At 41.5% G+C, this 24,410-nt stretch overlaps 1 protein-coding gene across 3 annotated transcripts; it reads left to right on the forward strand.

Moving 5' to 3' along the window:
• The first annotated feature begins 1,930 nt into the window (after window positions 1–1,930).
• On the forward strand, window positions 1,931–24,391 carry LOC145446603 (N-acetyllactosaminide beta-1,6-N-acetylglucosaminyl-transferase-like). 3 transcript variants are annotated; one of them, XM_080324967.1, is made up of 6 exons: window positions 1,931–2,055; window positions 14,910–15,342; window positions 17,939–18,296; window positions 18,930–19,054; window positions 19,779–20,107; window positions 22,700–24,391. In XM_080324967.1, exons 2-6 carry the CDS (start codon window positions 14,948–14,950, stop codon window positions 22,948–22,950), a joined length of 1,458 nt encoding a protein of 485 aa, XP_080181093.1. In that variant the 5' UTR covers window positions 1,931–2,055; window positions 14,910–14,947; the 3' UTR covers window positions 22,951–24,391. The 3 variants fall into 3 exon arrangements, with proteins under 3 accessions (XP_080181093.1, XP_080181078.1, XP_080181085.1); XM_080324952.1 differs by lacking the exon at window positions 1,931–2,055 and adding an exon at window positions 12,950–14,635; XM_080324959.1 differs by lacking the exon at window positions 1,931–2,055 and adding an exon at window positions 12,950–13,346.
• The last annotated feature ends 19 nt before the right edge of the window (window positions 24,392–24,410 follow it).

Below are 24,410 nucleotides of genomic sequence, written 5' to 3' on the forward strand. Positions count from 1 at the left end.
TTATTTATAACTTTGTTAAACCATGTTATTTCGCCATTCCAAGAAAAGTTTGCCCTATTGAAATTACATCAGCAACGCTCACGCGTATACGAGGCCATACTAAAAAAAATCTCTTTCATGAGGCGCACGTCATTACAAAATATCATTTCTTCACAGAGCGAAATATTTAACTTTACGGGACGCACAAGTACCTCGGTTTTAGACTTCAGCGACAACACTATTTGCCCCTGGCAATGTTCCCTTTAATTTTTCACGGGTGTGAGCGCTTGCGCCGTCCCTTGGAGAACAGTGCGCAACGACTAAAAAAAAGTCATCACTTCAGATTTTTTGTGCGCAGCCTAGATTTTCTGTGCGCAGAGACCGTTTCAGCACTGCGCATTTGCGCACGTGCGCAGCTTAGAGGGAACATTGCTGTCATCTTCTATATCATTATCAAGCTTAAATGGCTGAAAACATCATTCAGATTGTGGAAAATCAGGGTTAGACTTATGATTGTGGATGCAGATTTCCTTGGAATAACATTCGCAAATACAAAAAAAAAACGACAAAACTAGCTGATTCAGTTGGTTACCTGTTTCCGATCACATTAGCCATCTTCACACGCATGCCATCTAGGCTTCTCCTCGTCACCTGATCGGCGTAAGCGGCGTCATACAAAAGTCTAAAAGTGGGCTGTGCTACAAGTCGGCAGATATGAAATCAGAGGATATCGGCCTGTGTAAATGACCATTGTAGTCAAAAACACACCATAAATGCCACAAACAGCACGAACGTAGGCTATGTAAGTAGCTATTACATACCACAATTTAAGATAGGTGTATGGAGGAAAAATATATTACAGCTACATCAGTAAGGGAATGTATTTGATCCGCTTACGAATTGGCCGTCGCAACTCCGCGATTCATACAAAACTGACTGCCGGTTTATGAAATCAACAGCGCGTTCCACTGTGCTGCGATTATACGATTGTTAGCAAATAGCGAGTGAGGCGGATTCGATAGTGCCTTACCTGGCTATTGTTTCTCTGCACTGCCATTGTACGTAATAAAGCCCAATTTCACATTCCTTGGCGATTTTGAGGAGGTTCCAGTGCTCTGCGATTGGTGAAAAATGGATTTTCGTAATCAGTTCGTCAATAGCATCTGATTGATACCAGTTACTATAAAGTCTGAGCTATTTACGATGAATTGCATTGTCGCAGGTGAGGCACGACCATAATGTGCCTCACATCTTCTTTCGCGCTGTATATTTGAACAATAAATATTAAAATTGGCGCTGTTGGATGAAAAAATGTTCAAATTTAGTTATTCATGAACATCGACCGAAAATGTATATGATTATTGAAGATTTTCACAATTTTCTCATTCTCGCCCTGACGACAGGAGAGGCATTGCATGACTTGCCTCCCCTGAATGAACGCCACTGGCCTTACAGAAGCCCAGACCAACGGCGAGCCGAGGATTTAGCTGTTCACGAGTCACAGAAAAAAATATCGGACCGGCGTTAAGTGAGCAATTGACCATTGATGTCGACACACCGTGAACGCTCAAACAACTATAAACTTCCACACTTCCTTTGCATTGAGAGCTAACGCTAATCGGGAAAAGCTCCGAATAGCATATTCGAAGCCTTTGGTTTGACACTATCCTGAGTTAAACCCGGATGTGACAGATTGCAAGAGACCGTCCCGATGGTTAGCAAGTCTGGCTATCGTTTCGAGTGATATAATCCTGTTGACTTGAGTGGAAATTAATGTTCCTTTCCCAGTCCCTATAAAACGGCTACATACTTCATACCAATTAAGAGCACATACGATGACACGATATACGCTTATCAGTGGTCTCAAGTGCCTATCGTACACCGAAATCGACTACCCTACGTTAACGCTTTTAGCATTGAAGCACGCAAATGGTGAATGGAGTAATTGTGAATATGAGAGATTTCCCACGTACTGTGTGGCGTCACAGCATTTGCTTTAGCGAAATATACAGAATGATGCTAGTTTGTACTCTTTGAAGAATGTATTACGACGGCGAAGAAACATTTGACTCACTTGTGAGTACCATCGACACATAAGCCAATTATATCGAGCAGTGAGCACTGGGGAATGTGAGCATGAGCAATACAGTATACTCCGGCGACAGCTAGATACACGTCAAGGCTGCATTACTTTGTCATAAATGCTTAATATTTGCAATAATATTTAGGAAATACGCTCATACCAGCCCTTGCGACGACAAACTTATTCTGTCAATGCACCAGACGTAAGCGTTTAGAATTAATATAGACTATGAACAGTTAGAATAGACATATCCTGTTAGTTTCATGGTAGCACATATACGAGTACGTGGACCCTGCAGATGTGAGTGACTTTCAGGTTTCGAGATCCAGACTTTCAAGCCAAGAATATCTAGAGAAGTGCGGGGTTCTAGATATCCCTGTTTCAAGCACCACCATCGAAATTCGTTGTTCAGCTTGTAGCATGAGCAATTGATCATGACCAATCTTGGCTGGCATGCAATCTGGTTTAAGGCACTGTCTGCTAATACCTGCTTTTTTATTAGTTCGAGATTCTTGTATCTGATTTGCTTAATAGATAACATGAAAGGTGAAATATCGGTAGTCTATGATTCTTCACGGTTCGATAACTTAGATGTAAATAATGCAATAGGGAATTTGGAGCCTGTGTAAAGATTTGCCCTTGCTTAGTGAAGAAATGAACACCTCTTATTAGGTGTGCTGATATGGAAACTATTGATAATAATCGATGGGTTTCCTTGTTGATAAGTCTAGATGTGACCAGCAACATTCACGTGTGACTGACGACATGACGAATGTAATTGGAGCTACGATAACAACCTTGGAAAGTCTATTTGGTTTGATGGTAACCATGGCTCTGATATTAAGGGTTTGATGGATTTGGATATGAGAGTAGCGTAGATCACATCTCCATGTCCTACACGATGCGATCATCATGTTTTCGCTACTGCACTAGATTTATGGATTAACTTACATACGATGAAAAGTTTTATATCGATTTGCGAGGCTTGTAGGTTATATCTCACATGAATTGGCGGCAAAACTTTGTCGAAGTACCGAGGTCGGAACCCTCACAAATTTCCTTAGAAACGATCGCCCGTACTCTTAATTGGCAATTGCCCCCTACATGCTCAATGCATTGCTGTGACTAAATCTGCTGCAGGCACACAAAATCCGATGCCTAATTTTATGACGAAGGAAACATTTGTCTTTCTCATTGCGTATAGGTTTTGCGTGGACATGATGCAGTTTTATCCAGAACTTACTTTCGACTCAACTTATGCAATTTAGAATGTTTTAATTGATATTCAAAGACATCCAGATTAAGGGATGGTCTCTACTAATCGAAAAAGTCAATTTGCTGCTTTACTGACCTCCACCGTTACCTGCCGAGATGTGTTATTTATTCCATATCCACATAACTGATAACTAGAGCCCGACCGATTATCGGCTCGCCGATAATATCGAGTCGATATCACACTTGGAAAGAAATATCGGTATCGGCCATTGGAGGTAAAAAAATATCGGCCATTTTCGTGACGTCACAGCATGGTCGTAGGGAGTCAGAGAAGACGCGAATGTCAGTAAATTATAAAGATAGATGGCCAAGCTGCAATGCACACAGGCAAGTAGCCCTATGTGAAAATATACTTTCATCGTTATGCCCCAGTGACTTCAGTGGAAATCCCCTGATCGAACACCAGAGACAGAGAGCTGACTTCGAGTGAATGGAAAGTTGTATGCAGAAGATTTCAGTCGATTCATTAGAGAAATGAGAACTTCGTTCAAGCTGGACTGACCGTCGTGATGACAGAGAAAAGGGTAGCGTGTAAACATTTATCGGTAGGTAGTGCTGTTGGTGTCTGTGTAGGGAGCTCACAGGCCAAGGCTCGGTACCAACAAAGTGAAAAATACCGGTAATGTATGGAATGGAGTCAACCCTACTGAGGGGCTACCATGATAAGGAATATGCGGGCATAGACTGCAAGAAAATCAACAAAAAGGGAATAGCTTCTTGGAGGTACAGAACTTCAATATACAATTAAATAGTATATTCATATTGAAATGAACCCGAAAATATTCGGGTTCATTTCAATATGAATATACTATTTAAAAAGGGAATAGAGCCAACAATTCATACGAATATTTTTGATTCCATAATGACATGGGCCAATTCTGACAAAGGTGTGTAAAAGATTGATCAACTGATTGTTGAAATGCTGGTCATAGTCAAGGGGATGGGTGGAGCGGACGTGAACAGTTTGAGTTGTTTTGCTCATTCTCTTCAGCTGTTAATGATGTTCTGAAGGCTCCAGGTGCACTGCCAGAAGAATATCAATATTTGGTGGCATAGGGTGGCGGCCGGCACGTAGCCCGGGGGTGTCGAATCCCCTCCTTTTGAGACCCAAAACCATGTCCTTTTGAGATGACCAGTCTGGATGCTAATATTCAGTTGTAATTCAACATGTCGTATCATCAGTCTTACGCGCGGCCGCGACCAATTAGCGAGATTCGTCTGTGCAGGCGACGCGATCTCCCGCTGAGATTGTTGCGAAATTAGGTTATTGATTGCCCAGCGCTCGCCATTCATCGCTGGACTGAACAGTAACACGGCGCAACAATTCTGGAACACGGAAGACAGACAAGAAATATGATTACAAACGCTTGCGGCCAATCAGTAATTATCCTTTACCGCCAAGCGCCAACACAATGGGTTTTTACTTAGTATTGAGAAGCTCACATTGCGACAATTGGTTGCTGAATAAAACATCGATTTTGACTGCATTGCTAAATTTCCCGATTTACTATCACAAATCATAATTGGAATAATAATATGGGCACTGGAATAAATTCCAACGACCGGGCCCACACAATAAAACAATGTTCAACTTTGCGCTCAGAGAATATTTATCACAAAATATTTTAAACGCGGCTTGCGGCCCTCATCGATCCAAACATATTGCACTTTAATTTGTAGAAAGTGAACGTACATTTGGTCGTCAAATCGCGATAGGTGATGGTGTTTCTCACAGCGCGCGATGATGTATAAGTTTTTAGCGATGAGGTCGAATTTTTACATCTCATAACTATCGTTAATTTGCTGAAATCAGTATCAGTACGCTGTGCGAAATACACAGTAGTGATCATATTTATCGGACTGTACAATCGGCCGGCGAGGCTGCGCTGATACCGAAATTGCAGACATGCCGCAAACCCGTAATAATTACAATTACAGGGTGCGCGAGTCATACCTAAATACCCAGATTCGGCAATGGCAACTAGTACAATTTGTTTAGACGCGGGCATAAGTTTTAACCAAAAAGATACATAAACATAAACAATAACACACTCAGAGATTGTTACTGTTTGGCAAAAGTGTTTCTACGGACGTTAGCAGGCCTGCACGCGTAGCCTACGCTCTAAATTAAATCACCGACGGTAGTGCACATGAGATATCGATGACCCATATCGCATACAAATGATTCTCGCTAATTTGCAGTACGCAGCATCGATAATACGAATTTTGAATTGACATTTCAAAAGGACGGGATTTTTAGTTTTAAATGAGAAACTCATTGGCTACGCACGTAGTGTTTTAATACCGACAACGCGCTGGTTAATATCAGCCAGGATGTAGACTAATATATGGTATGTGATGGATGATCAGAGATCCATATTCTAGTGTGCCGGCAATACCAGTATAAATTACCGGTATTGTGCTACATTTCGTGCAACTGTTTTGATATATTATTAGTTGTCAGGAACACCTGAACTAGTGGGGCTCTTGGTTGTATTCGAAGCATGTTTAGTAGTTTATCAAGTCATTTAATTGAAAGCATAATTCCTCATATATAAAGGCTTCCTTTTATTGTATTAGTAGCTTGAAATCCCTGCCCAGGCAATTCATCCTATTAGCATATTTATACTAAGTTGTGTCTTTATATGAATAACTACTACTAAGTCATTTAGCTGCCTTCCTATCGGTTCACATTATTATTTTAACTTTGTTAACCCAGGGACAATGACTATCACTGATAATTAAGATGGGGTATACATGTTGCATTCCTGGATGCAGCACTGGGTACAGGTCTAGTAGTAAAACTGGTGCGACTGCTACACTGTTCAAGTTTCCACGGGACGAAAAATCTAAGGAGAAATTGATCAGGGCGATACCGAGGCAGAACTGGACACTGTTGGTGAATCACAGGGTTTGCTCAAAACATTTCACTCGGGACCATTTTGTAACAAGTACCTGTAACAAGACAGAGCGCCGTGCTCGCAAGCGTAAATCAGCAGATTTATTAAGACTTCGTCTAAAACCTAATGCTATTCCTTATATATTTCCAAAATTGCCAAGTTATTAACTGCCCCATCTCCTTGAAGCAAGAACACTAGTTCATCAGCTCGTCTTGCCCGGGAAAATTTAGCTATTGAACGCTGCAACTTCGACTTTCTGAAGAAAGATATCATTGAAAACCTCATGATGTCGAAAAGAAAACTGCAGGATGTAACAGCCCTATGTGGCTATATTTGTGTCACAACTGATGAAGATGTTACGCTCCGTGGTTAGTTGAATACTCGGGTAATGTTGCCATTGACGAGGTGGCTCATAGTGATGCGGCTGTTTCTTTCTATGTAAGTGGTTATATTGGACGGTCCATTACCAGGCGAAGGCATTGTGGCAAATGCAGTAATTTACTTGTTAAGAGCATTGCTGTTCCGCCACTGTCTGATTCTATACCAGACAAGTACAAATCAGTGCTGCAAATTGCAAACAGTGGTGGTCTCTCAGAACCATCTGACTATTGTTATGTCTTGACAACCCTTGCTGTCCAATATTACACAGCTCTAGCCAACGACAGTGATGTTATGAAAAAGTTCATAACCTGTCCTAATCCTAGAAGGGTTTTTGTATCTGCCATTCGTGAAATTTTGAAGTCAACTTTCCTGTGCAATCTCACATCTGTTGTATGTGAGAATGAGAAAGATCCCCATAACAATTTTGAATTGATCATGCAAACGTCATTTAACTGCTTTGCAAAAAAACAGTTGAAACGCTTCAACAGCAAGACTAGTTCCAAGTTGCCCACGAGCCAAAAACAGCAAAAGATCAGGAAACTTAACTCCAAGGGTTCCAGCAAATCTTAGTGATTTCTGGCTGTATCTGCTTTGTATGTTATTACACCTGCTCTGTATCTTCCTTCGATAAAAATACCTTTGTGTTCAGCTAGTGATTTCTTATTCTATCTGCTCTGTATCTTGCCTTGATTAAGTTGGTGATGTTTGGTATCTGCTGTGTCTCTACTAACCTGGATTAAAATATGTCTGTCATCAGCTAGTGCTTTTCGGTTGTATATCTGCTCTGTACCTTGTCTCGTTAAAAATATGTTTGTTTCCAGCTAGTGATTTTCTACTATATATACTCTGTAGCTAGCCTTGATTAAAATACTGGAATCTGCTGTGTATCTAACCTGTATTAAAATGTTTGTCATCAACAAGTGACTTTTAGTTGTATCTGCTATGTACCTTGCCTTGGTTAAAAAGTACGTTTGTTATCAGCTAGTGATTTTTGATTGTATCCGCTCTGTAGTTTTTGGTTGTATTTGCTGTGTATCTTGCCTTGATTAAAATACACATGCTTTCAGTTACTGATATTTAGTACATTCGTTTTCAGCTCTGTATGAGATAACCATAATGTCTGCTAGGCAGTTTTGATTTTATCTGCTCTGTGTTTTTTGGTTATATTTGCTGTGTATCTTGCTTTGAATAAAATACTAGCCTTGATTAAAATACACATGTTTTTAGTTACTTATATTTGGTACATTCGTTTTTAGCTCTGTATGAGATAACCAGAATGTCTGCTAGGCAGTTATTTGAGAACCAAGAAAATTCATGTCACTTAGCAGTAGTGGGATATTCACAGTAATCGCCAACAGTATTATCTACGCTATCGATGCGTTCGAGGTGGCACTCCTATTGCACGCCTCTAAAACGAGAGATACATCCCGGTGTTTAGATATCCCTGTATCAGCCCGGGGCCTACGGGCTACGTAGTCCCGATCAGCCAGTCGAATTTGATCGTGAAATGGTGGGGTTTTAATTATAAAGGTGTTATTGCAGCAAGAGCAATATAGGCGCATGCCGCAACATTATTAATGGGAATACAAATCCCTATGGTTTGAAATTCGATTCGCGATATGGTTGCGCCCGACAGAGTCCGTCCAGCAATGAAGTTTGTTGGAACGTAGAAGGTTCCCGCTCAAACTAATCGAATAAATTGAGAATTTGCGCCACAGAGAATCTCTTGTTGCATCAATATTTGACAACTTAATTCCACGCCATTCACTGCACAATGCGCAGTATTAATAACAAATCAAACACTGACAAGTGACATCGAGGGAATACGAACGTATGAAGCAGACAAGAATTAGTAGCTTACAGATGATAGCAAACGAGAAAGCGCGCATCTAACAAGTAATTCCGCAACTTGCGTACAGTACAATGAGGTTCCGAGTCTGACATCGCGACAATTGTTTGCTCATTATAACAACGTTGGAGCTGCATTGCTGCATTTCCGATAAAAGTTACCAAAGCCTTGATAGAGTAATGAATAAGCGCACTTTGCGCAGGAATGACTTTCTATTCGCATGCATACATAAACACACTTTCCTATTTCGCGCTCCAATTCAAAAGACTACCACGAAACTAACTCAAGAATTATTTTGTAAACGAATATGCGAGCAAATACAACTTAATTGTGAGAAGTAGAACGTGAATTCGTTCGTCTGGTCAAGAGAGGAAACGGTGTTTCTCAGCGCAAGCGTGTCGAAATCGACGCCGTCAACGAGGTCGCTTCGATTGTATGATTAGTGATTACTAGGGCAAGTTTTTGTTGCAGTTAAACCCGTGGAAAGTTGCATTTATTTTTTTTTAAAGTTGCTGAAGTTGCATTTTGACCACATTTTGCTCGGTTGACTAAAAAAAGGTCAACTTCCCAGATTGATTAAAACAAAGGTCAATTTTCCGGCTCAGCTATCGAAATACCCGTAAAAGCGTTACTTCGGTGCTGCTTTACGGTGTTTCAGTCGAATTTGGCCGTGTATTTCACCAGAATCGAAAATACTTTCATGAAAAATCAAGAAAGTTGCAAAATGTTGCAAAAAGTTGCATGAAAAAATGGACAAAAGTTGCAATAAGTTGCACTATAAGATTCCTTCAAACAGCTTGAAGCAGCGTTCTACATATCTTACGAGTATTTAGGAAGCTGCCGGAAGCCATAAAAAAAGTTGCAAAAGTTGCAAACACTTGCCCTAGTGATTACTAATCTCGGATTACATTTTATTGGGGCGTCTAAAGCACTATAGTTTGACGTCGCCGACGAAGCTGAGTATTCAATTATCCACGCGCGTAACGGTTAATGGTAAATAGTTGGCATTTACGCGATATCACGGGCGAGCGTTTAGGCATTTTGCACGGGGTGGCCGCCATCCCATAATTGTGTCATGGGGTGGCTGGACCACCCCGCCACCCCGTAACTCGGCACCTATGTTTGGTGGAACCAATGAAGAAAAGCTCCCCTGCAGTCGTGGAACCAAAATAAACAAAGATTCCCAGTTCTTTCTGTGCTACCAACTACGGTACCAAGTGAAATACTGTTCACTGTGTTTAGTACTGTATAGCCTACATCATTTATGAATACCACACAAGTTCACTCCCTGGAGAAAACGCCGAGAAATTATGCTTCGTGAACTGTAATCTGCAACTGCTAGACTGGTGCTGCTGATATATTTTTATTGCCCCCCAGATCATTCATTTCATGTTAAGTATAGCAATGGCTGTAAACATGTTCAATTAAATACTCTTGAGGTGTTAAATATGCGCCTTGAGCTAGATTCCATATCTTTTGAATATCGGCTGAATATATCGGGGTTATCGGTGAAGGTACTGGATATCGGTTTTATAGGTATATGCTCAACAATCCAATATCGGTCGGGCTCTACTGATAACGTCAACGCATTGTTGCTGAATTAAGCACCAAAGATCCAAGAACTGCGTCAATGGTCTTCATAGCGTGATAGATATTTAAACACCGCCTATCGGCTGTGCCTAATTTGAGCCGATTGCCAGAGGCAATCATTGCGATGCGCTTACAGTTCCTTCCGGTACGTCTCGAAAATGCGGTATGCTACTTATGTACATTTACCAGGTAGCACGGATGCTACTAACACTTTCAGACTGAATTTCATGTTAGTATGCTTCACCTGACATGAGCGAGGAGTGAAATTGCCGAAACCACCGCCGTCGCGTTTTGTCGCGCAGAGCAATCACTACGCTTGCCTATAAATGTATCATAAAACACGATTTTAGCAGATATGAGAACACTCCTTAATTAACCAGAACGCTACTGATTCATTGTGGCTTAGTCGCGTACGTACATCGTGCAGTGTCGGAGGTTGGTAAAGTTACGGCTGCATGAAAATCGCAGCGTTGTTATCGTAAGGGTTGTTTGTGGAACTGAGGATGCCAACCGGAAGTAGTACAGCGTTGTAGCGGCGATTGATTTGTCGCATAGTAGTGACTCTGTGGTATACAGCTTATGACTTCGTTACCAGGTAACAGAACATCGAACTTCGGTCTCTGCATTTTACAGCGGTATATGATTACGGCATTTCCTATGTGATGCACTCGGTAATATAGATGTCTGAGATATCTTTTTTACTGTCATTAGATGTTTCTCACAAGTTTAATATTAACTGTACTGTTGGATTACAGTGTAAGATTCTATGCTCGCAGTCAGTGTAGCTATTATGGATTTTTCCGGTATAGCCTTTGCGCGCGTTTAGAAATTCGTGACTCAAATTAGTGAATTTCCGCACCACGCACGTATCCTTAGCAAGTAGATGGCTCTTCTATTTGGTAGCCTTCAGTATCTAGCTTTAAAGTGCTACGTCGGAGAACAGGTCCCAAGTTCGTACACCAGCTGTTGACTTTTAGGTTACTTCACATAATTTACATTTTATATTGCACTGAGTACTTTAGCGAAACCGTATGACAGGCTTGAAATAGGATGGACAACATGCGAGGTTTGTGCGTGGCTTACTTGAAGAAAGTTTAGTCAAAGCAACGAAACATTTTGCGGCTGCAGGACGTGTAGTAGGGACCAGATACAGTTTCACAGCCCAGTTGTAACTTGTATGTTAAGTGAAATAAGGCAATAACGCTTTGTAAAAATATATATTGATATATGACGTTGCTGGGTCGTGAGACTGTGGGTAGTTATATACATATTTGTTAGGTGGTGACAAGCTATAGAGGTCAGATATGACCGAAGGCTAGTGGTGTCCAAGACTCGCGACATAGCTTGGTCATCAGGGTTGTCTAAGTCGCCGGTGTCGTTACTTGAGAATTATTGCTATAATTACAAGTAGAATTGTGGCGAGATAGCGTATAGTGGGATAATTCACAGCTGCAAGACCAGTATGGTGCGGGTTAGAATCCGACCAAGGTCGACTCCATAATTCCTACCTAAGTGTTGACGGGTTATCTAGGCTCCTCCTCGCCCCCTCATCAGTGTAACCCAGGGGTTCTTACAGTATGGGTCGTAAACGCCCAAGGCGATTGCTAAATTTCTTGCAACAACAAAATTTCTTCGCGCCTACCGCGATGTCCTGTACTTGGTTTGTGCCTATACATTATACAAGTTCACTGTGTTGAGTACAGGCAACAAGGTATAGGCAACCAGCGAGACACGCGGAAAAGTCATTACTACAATGGCGGGATAATGAATATGTGCCGACCTTTGTATTACAGAAATTCGCTTCATGACATGATAAGATTCGTTTAACATTGGTTTGTCTGGAAATGTCTAGCTCAGGGGTTCTCAAAGGGTGGGCCATGGCCCACTGGTGGGCCATAAGAGCATTTGAGGTGGGCCACAGAGCTATTTTGTAAATTTTAGAAATAATGTAAGTTTAGTAATATTTGTCGTGTTAATCGCAAAAAAATAAATTCATATTAGCTGATTATACGTAGGCTACATAAAGCTTTTAATCCGACTCTGATGAGACGTAGTGGTACGTATGCAGTCAGAAACGGCGGCTCTTCCACTGGCTATGACTACCTATGGCTAACAGCAACTAAAATAATTTCGCGTATATAATACCTGGACGGTAATGCTGAAGTAACCAAGTATTCCGGCAGGGTCATAATGTCGTATGCCGTTGAAAGGGGTGTGCAATAAGCTCGGAACGAAGTGTAATTGATGTATGGATTTACTGTACTTTGGCAGGTCCTATTATTGTAAGATAAAAATAGCCATAATTGCAAATTATTAGCAACTTCTGGTGGAAATATACTGCACCAGCGCAACTAATAGAAATGGATTGAGCATTTAGCGGAGCGCATTAATATTTGGAGTCTGTTTAAAATGTCATGCCTGGAAATCAATGCACATAATGTAAGAGTCAAATGAATTGATAGCATCACTGAATTGAATATTCCGACATCGCAACTTCAGTTGGTTCAGCACGTGACATATAATGTACATTGTACAGCATGCATGATATGGAATCTATTTCCACTTCTCTGTAGTAGCCTATAGGCCTATACCCCATTCACCAATGAATTGTTTAAAGCTGGCCCAGAATGATTATACTATTCCCTCAATAGTGGAACTAAAATCCCAATCACACAGTGTATGCGCGAATTCGATCATTGTGTTTCGCGAAGCGAATGGAGCAGCGGACGATCATAAAATACTCAGTAGTTTTAGCATATGATCTACCATAGCCGTAACTGCCGCACCCAAACCACTAATCGGGGGAGCTAGAAGGGGCCCAAGATTATTTCGTTGCTCGTTTGTTGGAAGATATTCATTCAACTTGAAAATTTTCGACTTCATGCCCGACATGTTTATATTTTAATTTCATCACTAAATAAGGAGCAAAATGCGCATATTTTAGAGAAATAGGCATATCGGCGCCGTCGATTACCACGCATTGAACAGGATTATGACTTTAAGATTAGAGGTGGGCCACAGCACATATTCGAACCGGAAAATGGGCCACGGCCAAGAAAGGTCTGAGAACCCCTGGTCTAGCTTAAGCGGGGAATACTCGGGTACGACGGGTAGGCTGGACGTAAGGAAATGTCGCGGCCGTAACTTCCGCAGCCGATATTTTTAGTACGCATATTTTACAGAAATGCATCAACTCTATTCGCAATTGTGAAAGAGCAGAATATCCCAAGTATCGCTTAACGCCGCCGGAGTGTGCAACGGTATTTCGTGGCCGCCCTTTCCGCCCGCGGTGGGATACTGGAAGACGTACCGTTTTGGCCTACATGTGGCTCCGGCAAAAATGCGGTGCTAAAAAGCCCGGATAAATGCGATAAAACCATGGCCCAAAATAACCGTTGCTGGGTGGCCAAAACTTAGATATGGATATGCCCTGTCTTCGAAATGGTCGGCACCGAATACTGTCGTCCATGTAATCTGAGCCCTGCAGTACACATGTTACCCGCAGAGGAATATAACCATCTCGATTTGGAATCGTGTACGTTGCACATATTTCATACAACTGCATTGCGCGCAGTTGGTTATCTGCCCCTTCTCTTTTTGATACACCCCCGTAAATACGTGGCATACTAACATTAAGAATGAATTCATGTCGATGCGTGAGGTTTGGGTCTTGAGATGAAATATAACCCAGATTTGGGTCGCGGTCTAAAAGGTTTAGGAACCGTACTATCAACTTGTAAAAGTAGCCTACATGATATATACTACATCATACCCAGCAAGTCCAAAATTCCTACCTAAGTGCTGGTGGTTTATCTAGGCTCCTCCTCGCCATCTCATCCGTGTACGCGGTGTCTTATTGAAAGCCTAGAAGTGGGCCGTGCTAGAAGTCGACAGCTACGTAATAAAATTGAAGGAAATTGACCTGGGTGTAAATGACCATAGTAGCCGACAAACACCATGAACACCACAAACAACAAGTCGAAGTATAGTGATTTCCAAGACATGTCAAAACTATTTCCAGTGTAAGTAGATAACGAAGGCTTGAAAATATACTCAAGTAGTCACAACAGGTCGTGAGGTCGCATACTTTTGACAGTTTAACAGAATTGACTACGCTCGAGAATGCAGGCTGACTCTTCGCCACTAACGCACATGAGTAATGGCACTACAAATATAGATGCGTTCATGGAAAATATATTCGGTTATCGTGATACAGGGGCTTTTTCATTCGATTGCTATGACCATTCCAATTTCCAATCTTATAAGTGATGCCAACCCGAAACAATACTACTGTCTACTTTTCAGTATCCTAAGTGGTAAAAACTAAGTGATACAGCCATAGGTACGTTAAGTGAAAATCTACTTGTGTGGTCCGTAAAATTAAAAGTACTTCTTTCTTGACCAGTGACCACCTATATTAGACATCAGGTCACCAGATTTGACCGCACTTGAATAATGGCTAAATGTGAATTAAATACTTTGGGTCGTGTTTGAGATTTGTTTTTGTTACAGTCGTTTCAGGTCGTGAACTCGCAAATTAACATAGAACTCGATGTGCGGCGGATGGTCCATAGACATGTGAGCATGCGGTACATCGGCATGCGACAATTGGGCATGCGACACATGAACATGTGGGTTAAATTACGGGTTAAGGGTGGGTTAGGATTTGATCTATGGTTGGGTTTGGGTTAGTCTTGGGGTTAGGATATAAATATGGATTAATTTTAGGGGTATGTTTCGGGTTAGGGTAAGTTTTTGGGTGAAGTGTTGGATGCTGAACTGTTGTTTTCCATTGTGTCGCATGCTCATATGTCGGGCAACCGCGGTTGATATCAATTAATATTCGTTTCAGCAGGCGTAATTTCCGTATACTTGACATGATGACAAGCTATGACGAGGATGACTTCGAGATCAGCGTTTACCCTGCTTATGCTTGTCGTCGCTATCACAGGATTACTAATATTTTACGAGACTCTGGTTGTACCGACAAGGTCTACTCCTGCTGTCGGACTGCTAGTAAAACCCGACCTGGGTACTTTTACGTGGGCGCGCCCACAGCGGAATGTCCCCCAGTCTGAAAACGCAAACACGCATGCACCTTTGAACATTTTATCACCTCCACCATTGGGTGTAAATATTGTGAGCAAGCAATGCCAGATCATTCTACGTGGTAACACTCGTGAGATTGGTGAGCTGAGAAAGTCCGAAGACTTTTCATGGAGAGATCAGAAGAATGACACGGACATTGCGAACATGGCAGCGAATTGTTCCTTGCTGAGAAGCAGGTAAAGTATTTTATCAATTCAATCTACATTATTAAGCTAAGTCTGAGTTCGAAATCTAACACTTTCACCAAGTGCAAGTTTCGCAACATATGGTCCATGAACAATGAACATTTATAGTGGGCCATGATGATGGTTCCGGTGCGTCATAGAACTTGCATATGGTGTGCTATGTATTAACATATTTTTCTTTTGAATAATTTTTCGTGTTGTCACACCTTGGTCGAAGATTCAGTCAACACCATTTTTACTACAGTAATGTGCCATGAGCAAAAAAGGTCGAAAAGGCCTACCTACACTAACTACACTAATCGTCGCAAGATATCCACATAGAAAATAGATAGATAAATTGCCAGAATTTCAAGTAAGCCAATCATAAATATAAGTGATTATCCTGTTAATCAGGCGATGTCTGCCTCCGACATATTGCCTGGTACTCCATCCTTATCAATCATGTATTATAGTGTCTTATTCAATGTTCCCTCTATGAGCTGCGTACGTGGGCAAATGCTCAGTGCGGACACGGTCTCTGCGCACAGAAAATCCAACTTGCGCATATAACACCCGAAGAGATAACCTTTTTTTAGTCGTTACGCACTATTGTCCAAGGGTTCTGCACAGTCAGTTGGTGAGTTTGCGCAGACTCGTCAAAAATTAGAGGGAACATCGGTCTTAATGTGTATAAAGTAGCAGCTGTACGCCATTAGTGTGATACAATTGACTCCTAGCTCTGGAATGAAACAAGCAAAACAATACACTTGGTCTGCATTGTCGTGGCATAATAATTATTACCGTTATGGCTGTATCAGTTATATCTGATAATCATATTTTATTATCTCGTGAACTGAGTTATATCAATTTTTCATTCGAACACAAACCTGTCTACACAACACGACAGATGTGGCGTCTCTATCATTTCAACTTCCATCTCCTCGTTATCATTTCATGATAGCGGTTGCAAGAAGGGCTGTATATGACTTGAAAATTCTTGTCAATCTAGTACTATAGGTTTATAGGCGTTGTAAGTTTATTTCGGTTCAGTACGACAGAAGCTAAACACTAGTCCGTGGTGGTAAAATTATTCGTCGTTGCCACTGAAAGCAGTAATAGTACTAACGCTGTGCATTTCTACTCAATTACAAGTAGAAATGGAAATCTTCAACAGATGTCAAAACTACTTCCGAGTGGAAGTGCGATATGAAAGGTGGAATACCTGCTCAAGCTAGTAATTTCAAAACTTAGATTTGGTCAAGAACTCGCCTATTTATAGAAGTTACTCGGTGGTTCAAAATTGGAAGGTGAATTTTTGCAACTGACGAAAAATAATTATTATCATCCAAACACAAGACTATATCCTTTCGAAAATATATTCACTCACCGTGATACCTGGACTGTTTCACGTGAATTTTAAAGACAGTTTCTCTGAAAAGGCGATGCAAACTTATTCCTAAACGACCTTCTACCTTCCAAAATCAAGTGATTAAAAGTATGTAGAGATTGTGGACTGTTCATGTTCACATACTGTTTGAGTAAAATTGGAAGCATAGTAAAGGAAATGACGTAGTTTATTTTTCTTCTTGCCGCATACACACTGACTCATGATATGCATACACACGATCTGTGCATATGCATGAGTGGATGATGTGTATATGCCGCTGGACAGGAAAGGTGCAGATGTAGCCTTCTACTGCTTTCTAAGTTTTACACCCCCCCCCCCATTCTATGCCAGTAATGCATGGATACCAATGTCTCTAATTCGGCCTTTGGTCTGACCCAGCCAGGGATCGTACCTACGACCGACCGTGAGAGACGCCACGACCTACCGTTAAAGACCCGGATGCTTCACCATTACGCTATCTTGTCATAACCACTGGAGTAAGCAATCTAAGTAGAAATACATTGTTTCAGACCACCTCTGGTGCTAGGAACATTGTAGTTCTCAAGTAGACGAAGAAGTAACGCCAAAAATTACGTTCAATTTCCAATATACATCAAAGCTACTTCATAGGTACATGGGATGGTCCGGAAAGTACTTACTTATCAGAATATCACTCATAATAGAGTGACCAATAATCGTCAGATTGGATTTCCATCTGATCAAGACACACGGTGTACAATGGTGTGTAATGAACAGATAGGAGGATGCCCAATGACCAGTTGTGCTCTCTTAAATTGGCTTCCACCTCGACCTAGTGCGTGATGTCACAGTTCTTTTTCGCGGCTTTTCCTTGCTCCTTTCATTCCTTGTGAGTGCGTTCTTTCATCGTGTCTTTTTCTTGGCTCTTCTGTCCCCGCAAGAACAGCGACGCGGGGAAAAGTAGCCTAGATAAACCCCCCACGCTAAATCGTAACAAACGCAAACTCCCCGCTGCGAACGTATTATAAAACTAATGTCTCCTATTCAAAACTTCAAATCGTTAAAGCAGAACTAGAAGTAGTCTAAAACAGTACCACTTCAGTAAGTCACGCAAGTAAGCGAAACCTACTTGAACACCCCGGAAGAATAAAAATAATTCGTTTCTGGCTACTTAGTTGTAGTGGATTTGAAAAACCTATCACGGATTCATTGACGACACAAGACTGTGACGATATCTTTCAGATACCGGTTTCCTCCGTACTTCGCGGTCAAAGTATCTGCAGAAGAACTCGCTTTTCCGATAGCGTATTCCGTCCTCGCCTACGAGAATGTCAATCAGATATTGGTGCTGCTTAGCGCCATCTACCGCGACCATAACATCCACTGTGTTCATATTGACGCCAAAGCGTCGAAAGAGACTTACAACGCCATGCTACGTGCGAGCGAGTGTTTTCCAAATATCATCGTAGCGAAAGCACGACAAAAAGTCGTTTACGCGCATATTTCGAGACTTTTAGCCGATATCGAATGCATGAAGGAGTTGCTTGAAGTTCGGAAGGCGTCTTACGACTGGAAATACCTAATTAATCTTTGTTCCCAAGTAAGTGGCGTCTAAACGGTTTGGCTGGCTATGTGATTGCTGAAAAACGGAAGAAATATATGTACCCCCTAAAGTGCATTATGCTTTACGCACCTTCGATCTCAGCGACACAAGATTATGAATAAATAGGATTTGAATATAACTGTAACACTCTCGAGGTGTAACAGCGGCCTTCTAAAATTTGCTCGATTTGTTAAGATTGAATGCGTATTTCACCGATTTGCGCCATATACCGTGGAGTGCACATCTCTTAAACGTCATTTTCTGGTTCCAAATCTTGCTGTCACGCCCTTTCGAGTGGTGGAGATACATCCCATGAGTGTTATAACGAGCTCTGTTCACGTGTATCACCTTATCGAGCCTTATTGCACTTAGACAGGTAAACACAACCCACTATAATACGTAATACCCCCGTGAGATATGTGTATGAGAATTTGTGTTTTTGACTAGTTTTCATCCAATAAAACCATGCTAAAGGAGGATTAAGTACGAAAAAGTGTGGATAGATTGAATTCCCCCCGAGCTATAGTGTAAATCTGGAAATACACCGACTTTCCATCCGTGTACTCATAGCATCTCAGCGTACATACACAACACTATATTTACTGTAGACACTTTCGATAATATTGTCAGGACTTTCCAACGAGGACAAATCTGGAAGTCGTGCGACAACTTGAAGAATTTCAGGGATTCAACAGTATCGGCGGCTACTTGGATATCAGCGACCAAATACGGCAAAGAACCCAGTATGTGTGGAAGTAAGTTGGAGCAAATAGTTAGTCACGTAGCGTAGAATTCTGTGCAGTGTTGCATATCATTTTGTAAAGTTGTGGAAAGTTTGGCGACGGCACAACAACATCCTTTTATGATGTTTAGGTTTTGTCTGTGGTACTATTTACTCAAGCATTCTTTTTTTTGTCTTTTTCCATCTGTTCGTGACAGATTTTGAGGCAAAACCGCTTACTTACTTTGTATCACGTAAAGCAGAGAATAGCTTTCGGATATGTTCCCATTATGTTTTCATTGTAAGTATGCGTGATATTGTGATAACCGGGTGAAATGGATCTCGTAACCTTAGCTGAGGATAATTTCGAAAAATACATTTATCTGTGTACAGATTATAGTGGTATTTGTCATTCAGCATTAGCCGCGAAGATGCACCCTGCTGTTATTAAAGTAGTCACCACTGATCCGCTACTAAAAGTAGGTTCGTCCAAAGTTCGTCCAAATATGTACTGTTTGAAACTACTTGGAGACATTTCCGAACTTCCTTTCCTACTCCCACTTCAAGCAGTTTTGAGATGTCTTGGAAATCTCTATTTCTGCTTGTAATCTATATGGGAAGTTTACAGATTTTACACTTCGATCCTTCAGCTTGAGCACAAAAGCTGAATTCTTCTACCACCTCTGTTAACTGGTGTCGATTAACGGCGGATTCACTTGCCCAAATCACTGTTAATGGAAAACGAACCTCTGATGCAGGCTACCCAATTCTGCGCCCAAGAAACACCGGGAATTGCGCCCTATCCGAACTAAACAGAGACACCCCACTCCGCCGTATAACATGACCGTGGTGAAGAACCTTGCCTATAACTTTTATACGCGCGGTTTTCTGCGTTGGGCTCTGATGGAGAGCGAGGTGGGTCGAGCGTTACTGGAATGGAGCAGAGACACTTACAGCCCGGACGAGCACTTCTGGTTGATGCTGCACAGATACCCGGGCGCTCCCGGCGGTTCGCGACTGGCGAACGGATACCAGCTTGCGAGGAAAATCGTTTGGAGTAACAACAATAAAAATATATCTTGCCACGGTAAGTAAAGTGTTACCGACATGATAGCGTAATGGTGGATCGTCTTGCTTCTTGGTTGATCGTGGGTTCAATCCCGACTTGGCCAGAACAAACACCTGATTACTATAGCGATTTTTTTGACATGTCAAAAAAAGTCAAAATTAGGTCAAAATTGTAGCGTTAGGTCAAAAAATGTCAAAATTGTTTACATAGTTGAAACTTTTTTGCAACCTGCATTTCGTTTGTATCGTAGATTCTGCACTGTCGGTGAACTTATCATTTGACATTTTACAGCTTGTATAGCCTACTTTATAGGCCTACCGTTGTCGACGGCCCATTGTCTACTCATTGTGAATCATAAACATTCAACTGAAACAAATAGGTTGATATGGTGTTATGCTCAACGTACTGCAATATCCCAACCTAAGCAAGACTGCGTGGGCATTGCATGGTTCTTATATCAAGAAGCGCATGATGAAAAATTATGATGTAAACACCATTGTCAGAGTGAAGCAACATGGTTTGTCACCAGCAGCGTACGCACCACTTCAGTGTTGTCAGCCAACAACTTCTGCTGTTGATCGTTCTTTCTCCATTCTTGGCAAGCTACTTAGTAAGGACAGACACTTTCTACCCGAAATTGTAGGAAAGTATCTTTCGTTGTACTACAATTATTTTTAATCATTTCTCCCATAATGCATAATGTATCAACTGGAATTCTTCATAGGGCCAGATTTCGTTTAAATAAAGTTTTTTTCATGTGAAAATTTGTCAGTTTTGGAGGCCAAACTACTTCGTAAAGACAGACAGTTCCAACCAGAAATGAAAATGAGTATTACAATTCTAACATCATGTGATAAACCCCGAATTTCCATATGTTAGGTCAATTTGGTCAACATGAAGATTTTTTAAAGTGAAAAAAAGTCAAAATTAAGATTTTTAGGCCGAAATCTTACGTTTTTTGAGTAAACAAAATTGCCCTACTAATTACTAACACTGGTATCCATGACTTCCCCGCTTGGCGCTCAGCATGACCCGGATAGCATGGATGGGCGGTGTAAGACTTAGGAAGCCATACTAGGCTATATCTGTACCTTCCTTGTCCCGCGGCATCTGCACATCATGCACTCATGGTTTGCATATGCAACGATCGCGTGTTTGTATATGATGAGAGGGTGTCAATATGCCTCAAAAAACAACACGGGCAAAAGCGTACAACGTCCTCCCCTCGCAGTAAAGTCGATTTAATATGCGAAAGATTTTGCTTACTTGCACTACTTAGTTGGGTATGTTTTTAGACAACCTTCACTTCTGCTTGAAGGTGTTTAAGGTGAAACTAGTTGATTTTTACCTTATGAATTTTTAAAAGTAGAAGGTAGTTCCAGGTGAGTACTCGAATCTGAATCGAGTAATTATTTTAATGATTCGATTCGAATAGCAAAATACGATCGTTTCGAGTAGTGAAATTATACGTACCTCGCTACTGAAAGTTATTTTAGCAACGAAAATTGTGGTTTCGATACTATTTTCCACTGTTGCAGCCTTGAAACCTAATTTGAAGCCGTATCACAGCATATGAAACAAAATTGTAGTACAAAGCTACGACGGTTACTGGAAAATATTACCGAAATCATGATCATCCCACAACATTGTCACAAAGTGCAATGAAATCGTCAGGGTATCTTCAATGTGGTGTTTGTGTCGAGATAGCGTAGTTGGGGAAGCGAGTGGCGCAGTTGGTAAACACTGTAGTCACGGCACCAATGGACGCTGGTTCGAATCCCGCTTCTGACCAACGTCTACGTGTCGGAGGTTTATCTGGGCTCCTCATCGCCGATCTCACTACTACGGTAGTGCATTGAAAAGCCCAGTCTGAAAGTGAGCGTAAGTCGGCAGCAGAGACCACGAGGGGGACGCATGGGAGCGAGAGACAATGAAGATAACTGCGAGAGAGAATGAAAAAGACGTTCCCAACAAGACAAAAAAGCAAAAGATCAATGAACTTTATGAAATTCATGTCGTGGAGCACTGTGTTGTGCCGATTTATATAACACAATACAATTCTGCTGGTTTTTTTCGCCATATCCAAAGATATTTTTGTATATCTATGAATAAACGGTTAGACCATCAATACAAATCTGAATATGTTTCCGAATTCTCGGAGGTACAGAACTTATTCATATTGAAATTTTCGGGGACACCCGTCAACTCCAATCGTCACAACTAACAGAGAATTGGAACGAACACTGCATTTGGTGACACTAATGGTGTCACCAAATATGACATCACATGCATGCAATATCGACTAATCGTGTCGTTTGTTTTAGGCAGCCACACATTTTAATCACTATAACCGTGAAATTGTCAAACAAGTTGTTTTTCTTGAACAGCGTCTACCCATAGTTTTATGATATCTCACGCATTTCATCATTGCCGTGACTAGCGTGACTGAGCGCAGCGCCAGCGTGCAATTCTCCTGTTTCCGCTCCGGAAGCAATTGCTTCACCAATACCGCTCAATCTTGTCAATTCGCGCTTCAATGCTCATTATCGTATACTCACCACTGACGCATAGATATCTTTCGCGTACTCACGACCAGCGTGTGATCTACAGGCGAATGGAGACACGGGATATGCGTCATTGGAGCTGAAGACGTGTGGCGAGTTTCGGAAGCCAGAGACCTGTTCATCAACAAATTCGACATTGCGCTGGACAGCGCAGGGACCACATGCATGCGCCAATTGCTGGACGAAAGAGCTACGGTTCCGAATAGCCACAGAGGTGATGGAAACGCTGATAAGATTCCGGATATTCCTCCGAAGGTCTTCTTTGAGAAGGAACTCACTAGCGCTGGACCTTCTTGATGTGCGCCATCGAAGAGAGTATTCATCATTTTTAAATCCGAATCCTGTTCCGCACTTTAGCTCCAACTCCAAAGCGAATCCCGAACGAATTCGAGATTCGTTCGAATGTCGCATGGAAATTGACAAGTATTGGGGACTATGTGAAGATTTTGTCATGTAGTCAACGCTGCTACCGAAGTAGTAATTTCAAAGACATGTCCAAGCTACTCCAAGTGGAAATAGAGAACTAAAATTTGAAACGTGCTGAAGTAAGTAGTTTAAAAAAGTAGATTTGCCAGTGTGTTCGCACACTTTAAGCTATGAACCGTGGGTGGCAACTTTCTTAATTGCCGGGTGCAGCTTCCTTCGCGGCTAATGCAAAGTGACCAATGACTCTACGAATAGGTGCAATTCCCGAAAATATATTCAGGTTCAGTTATCGTGATACAGGGCTATCGCGCTCAGTCTTCAAGAGAATTGCACTAAAAAAATGACGCAAGGACATTACAAAACTGCCTTTTATTTTGCGACATCTAGAATGTATAAAGTAAGCAGTCTTGCCTAAAAACTGCTAGCTAGAAGTGGGTCTAGTCTAAAAGCATTAACACTGGAGTAAGCATGGTATAAGTGAGCAAACCTACCTGGGTACTCGTATAAATCAGAGCTGCTTCAGTACTGGCCACCTCTGACTACATGTCACAGGCCGATACCGTTTTAGATCTTCAAATCCTAATCCATTATCAATGCCCGTATCTGATATCTGTGCGACATCAGGCGAAATTTACTGATATTTTGCTTAAGTGGACAGACATTCAGGTGGATAAGCAATAGGCATATCCTAGTGGTACGCTGCTACAGTTTGGCGATAAAGTGCGACAGGCGTAGTAACTAAATAATGGTGGCTCCAAATCCGAATTACAACGCTGAGTCAGTCCATAACCGAATATTGTGATGGCGGTGGAAACAGCGCATAAATGTCTCGCAACCGCAATACTTTTCGATTGTAAACGCCCTGTCCTGAAAGTATGATAATTATCTCTGTTGCAGTGCGATAAATGAAGGTTTATGGCTCGGGTACAAGCATTAGACGTTATTGACTTATTGCTGTACATTACAGCCTTAATACATCTGCTACCATGCCATATGCGCGCTGAACGAGATGACGTATAGTGTGAACGAGGGTGATGTGAATATTTGATGAATGGTAATCATAGATGTTCGCTGTAACGTGGTAAAACATCAAGTGATATTCACCAATTTTCATTACGTTGCTATCACATGATTATTATCAGAAGAATGTTAAAGGGAACGAATTTCCAAATCTTCGCAATTTCGTTAGTTTTCGTTTTATTATTATTTGTTATTTCTACACGGCTTAAGTTTCAACTGCACGCGATATCTAATTTTATGCATTTCATATGACGTATGACAATAATACGGCGCGACAACTTCTTTCCCAGCATGTTACGTGTAAATTGCGG

This window comes from Botryllus schlosseri, chromosome 1 (assembly GCF_051294905.1).
Source record: "Botryllus schlosseri isolate E-star chromosome 1, Bs_hap1, whole genome shotgun sequence".
NCBI classification, from domain to species: Eukaryota; Metazoa; Chordata; class Ascidiacea; order Stolidobranchia; family Styelidae; genus Botryllus; species Botryllus schlosseri.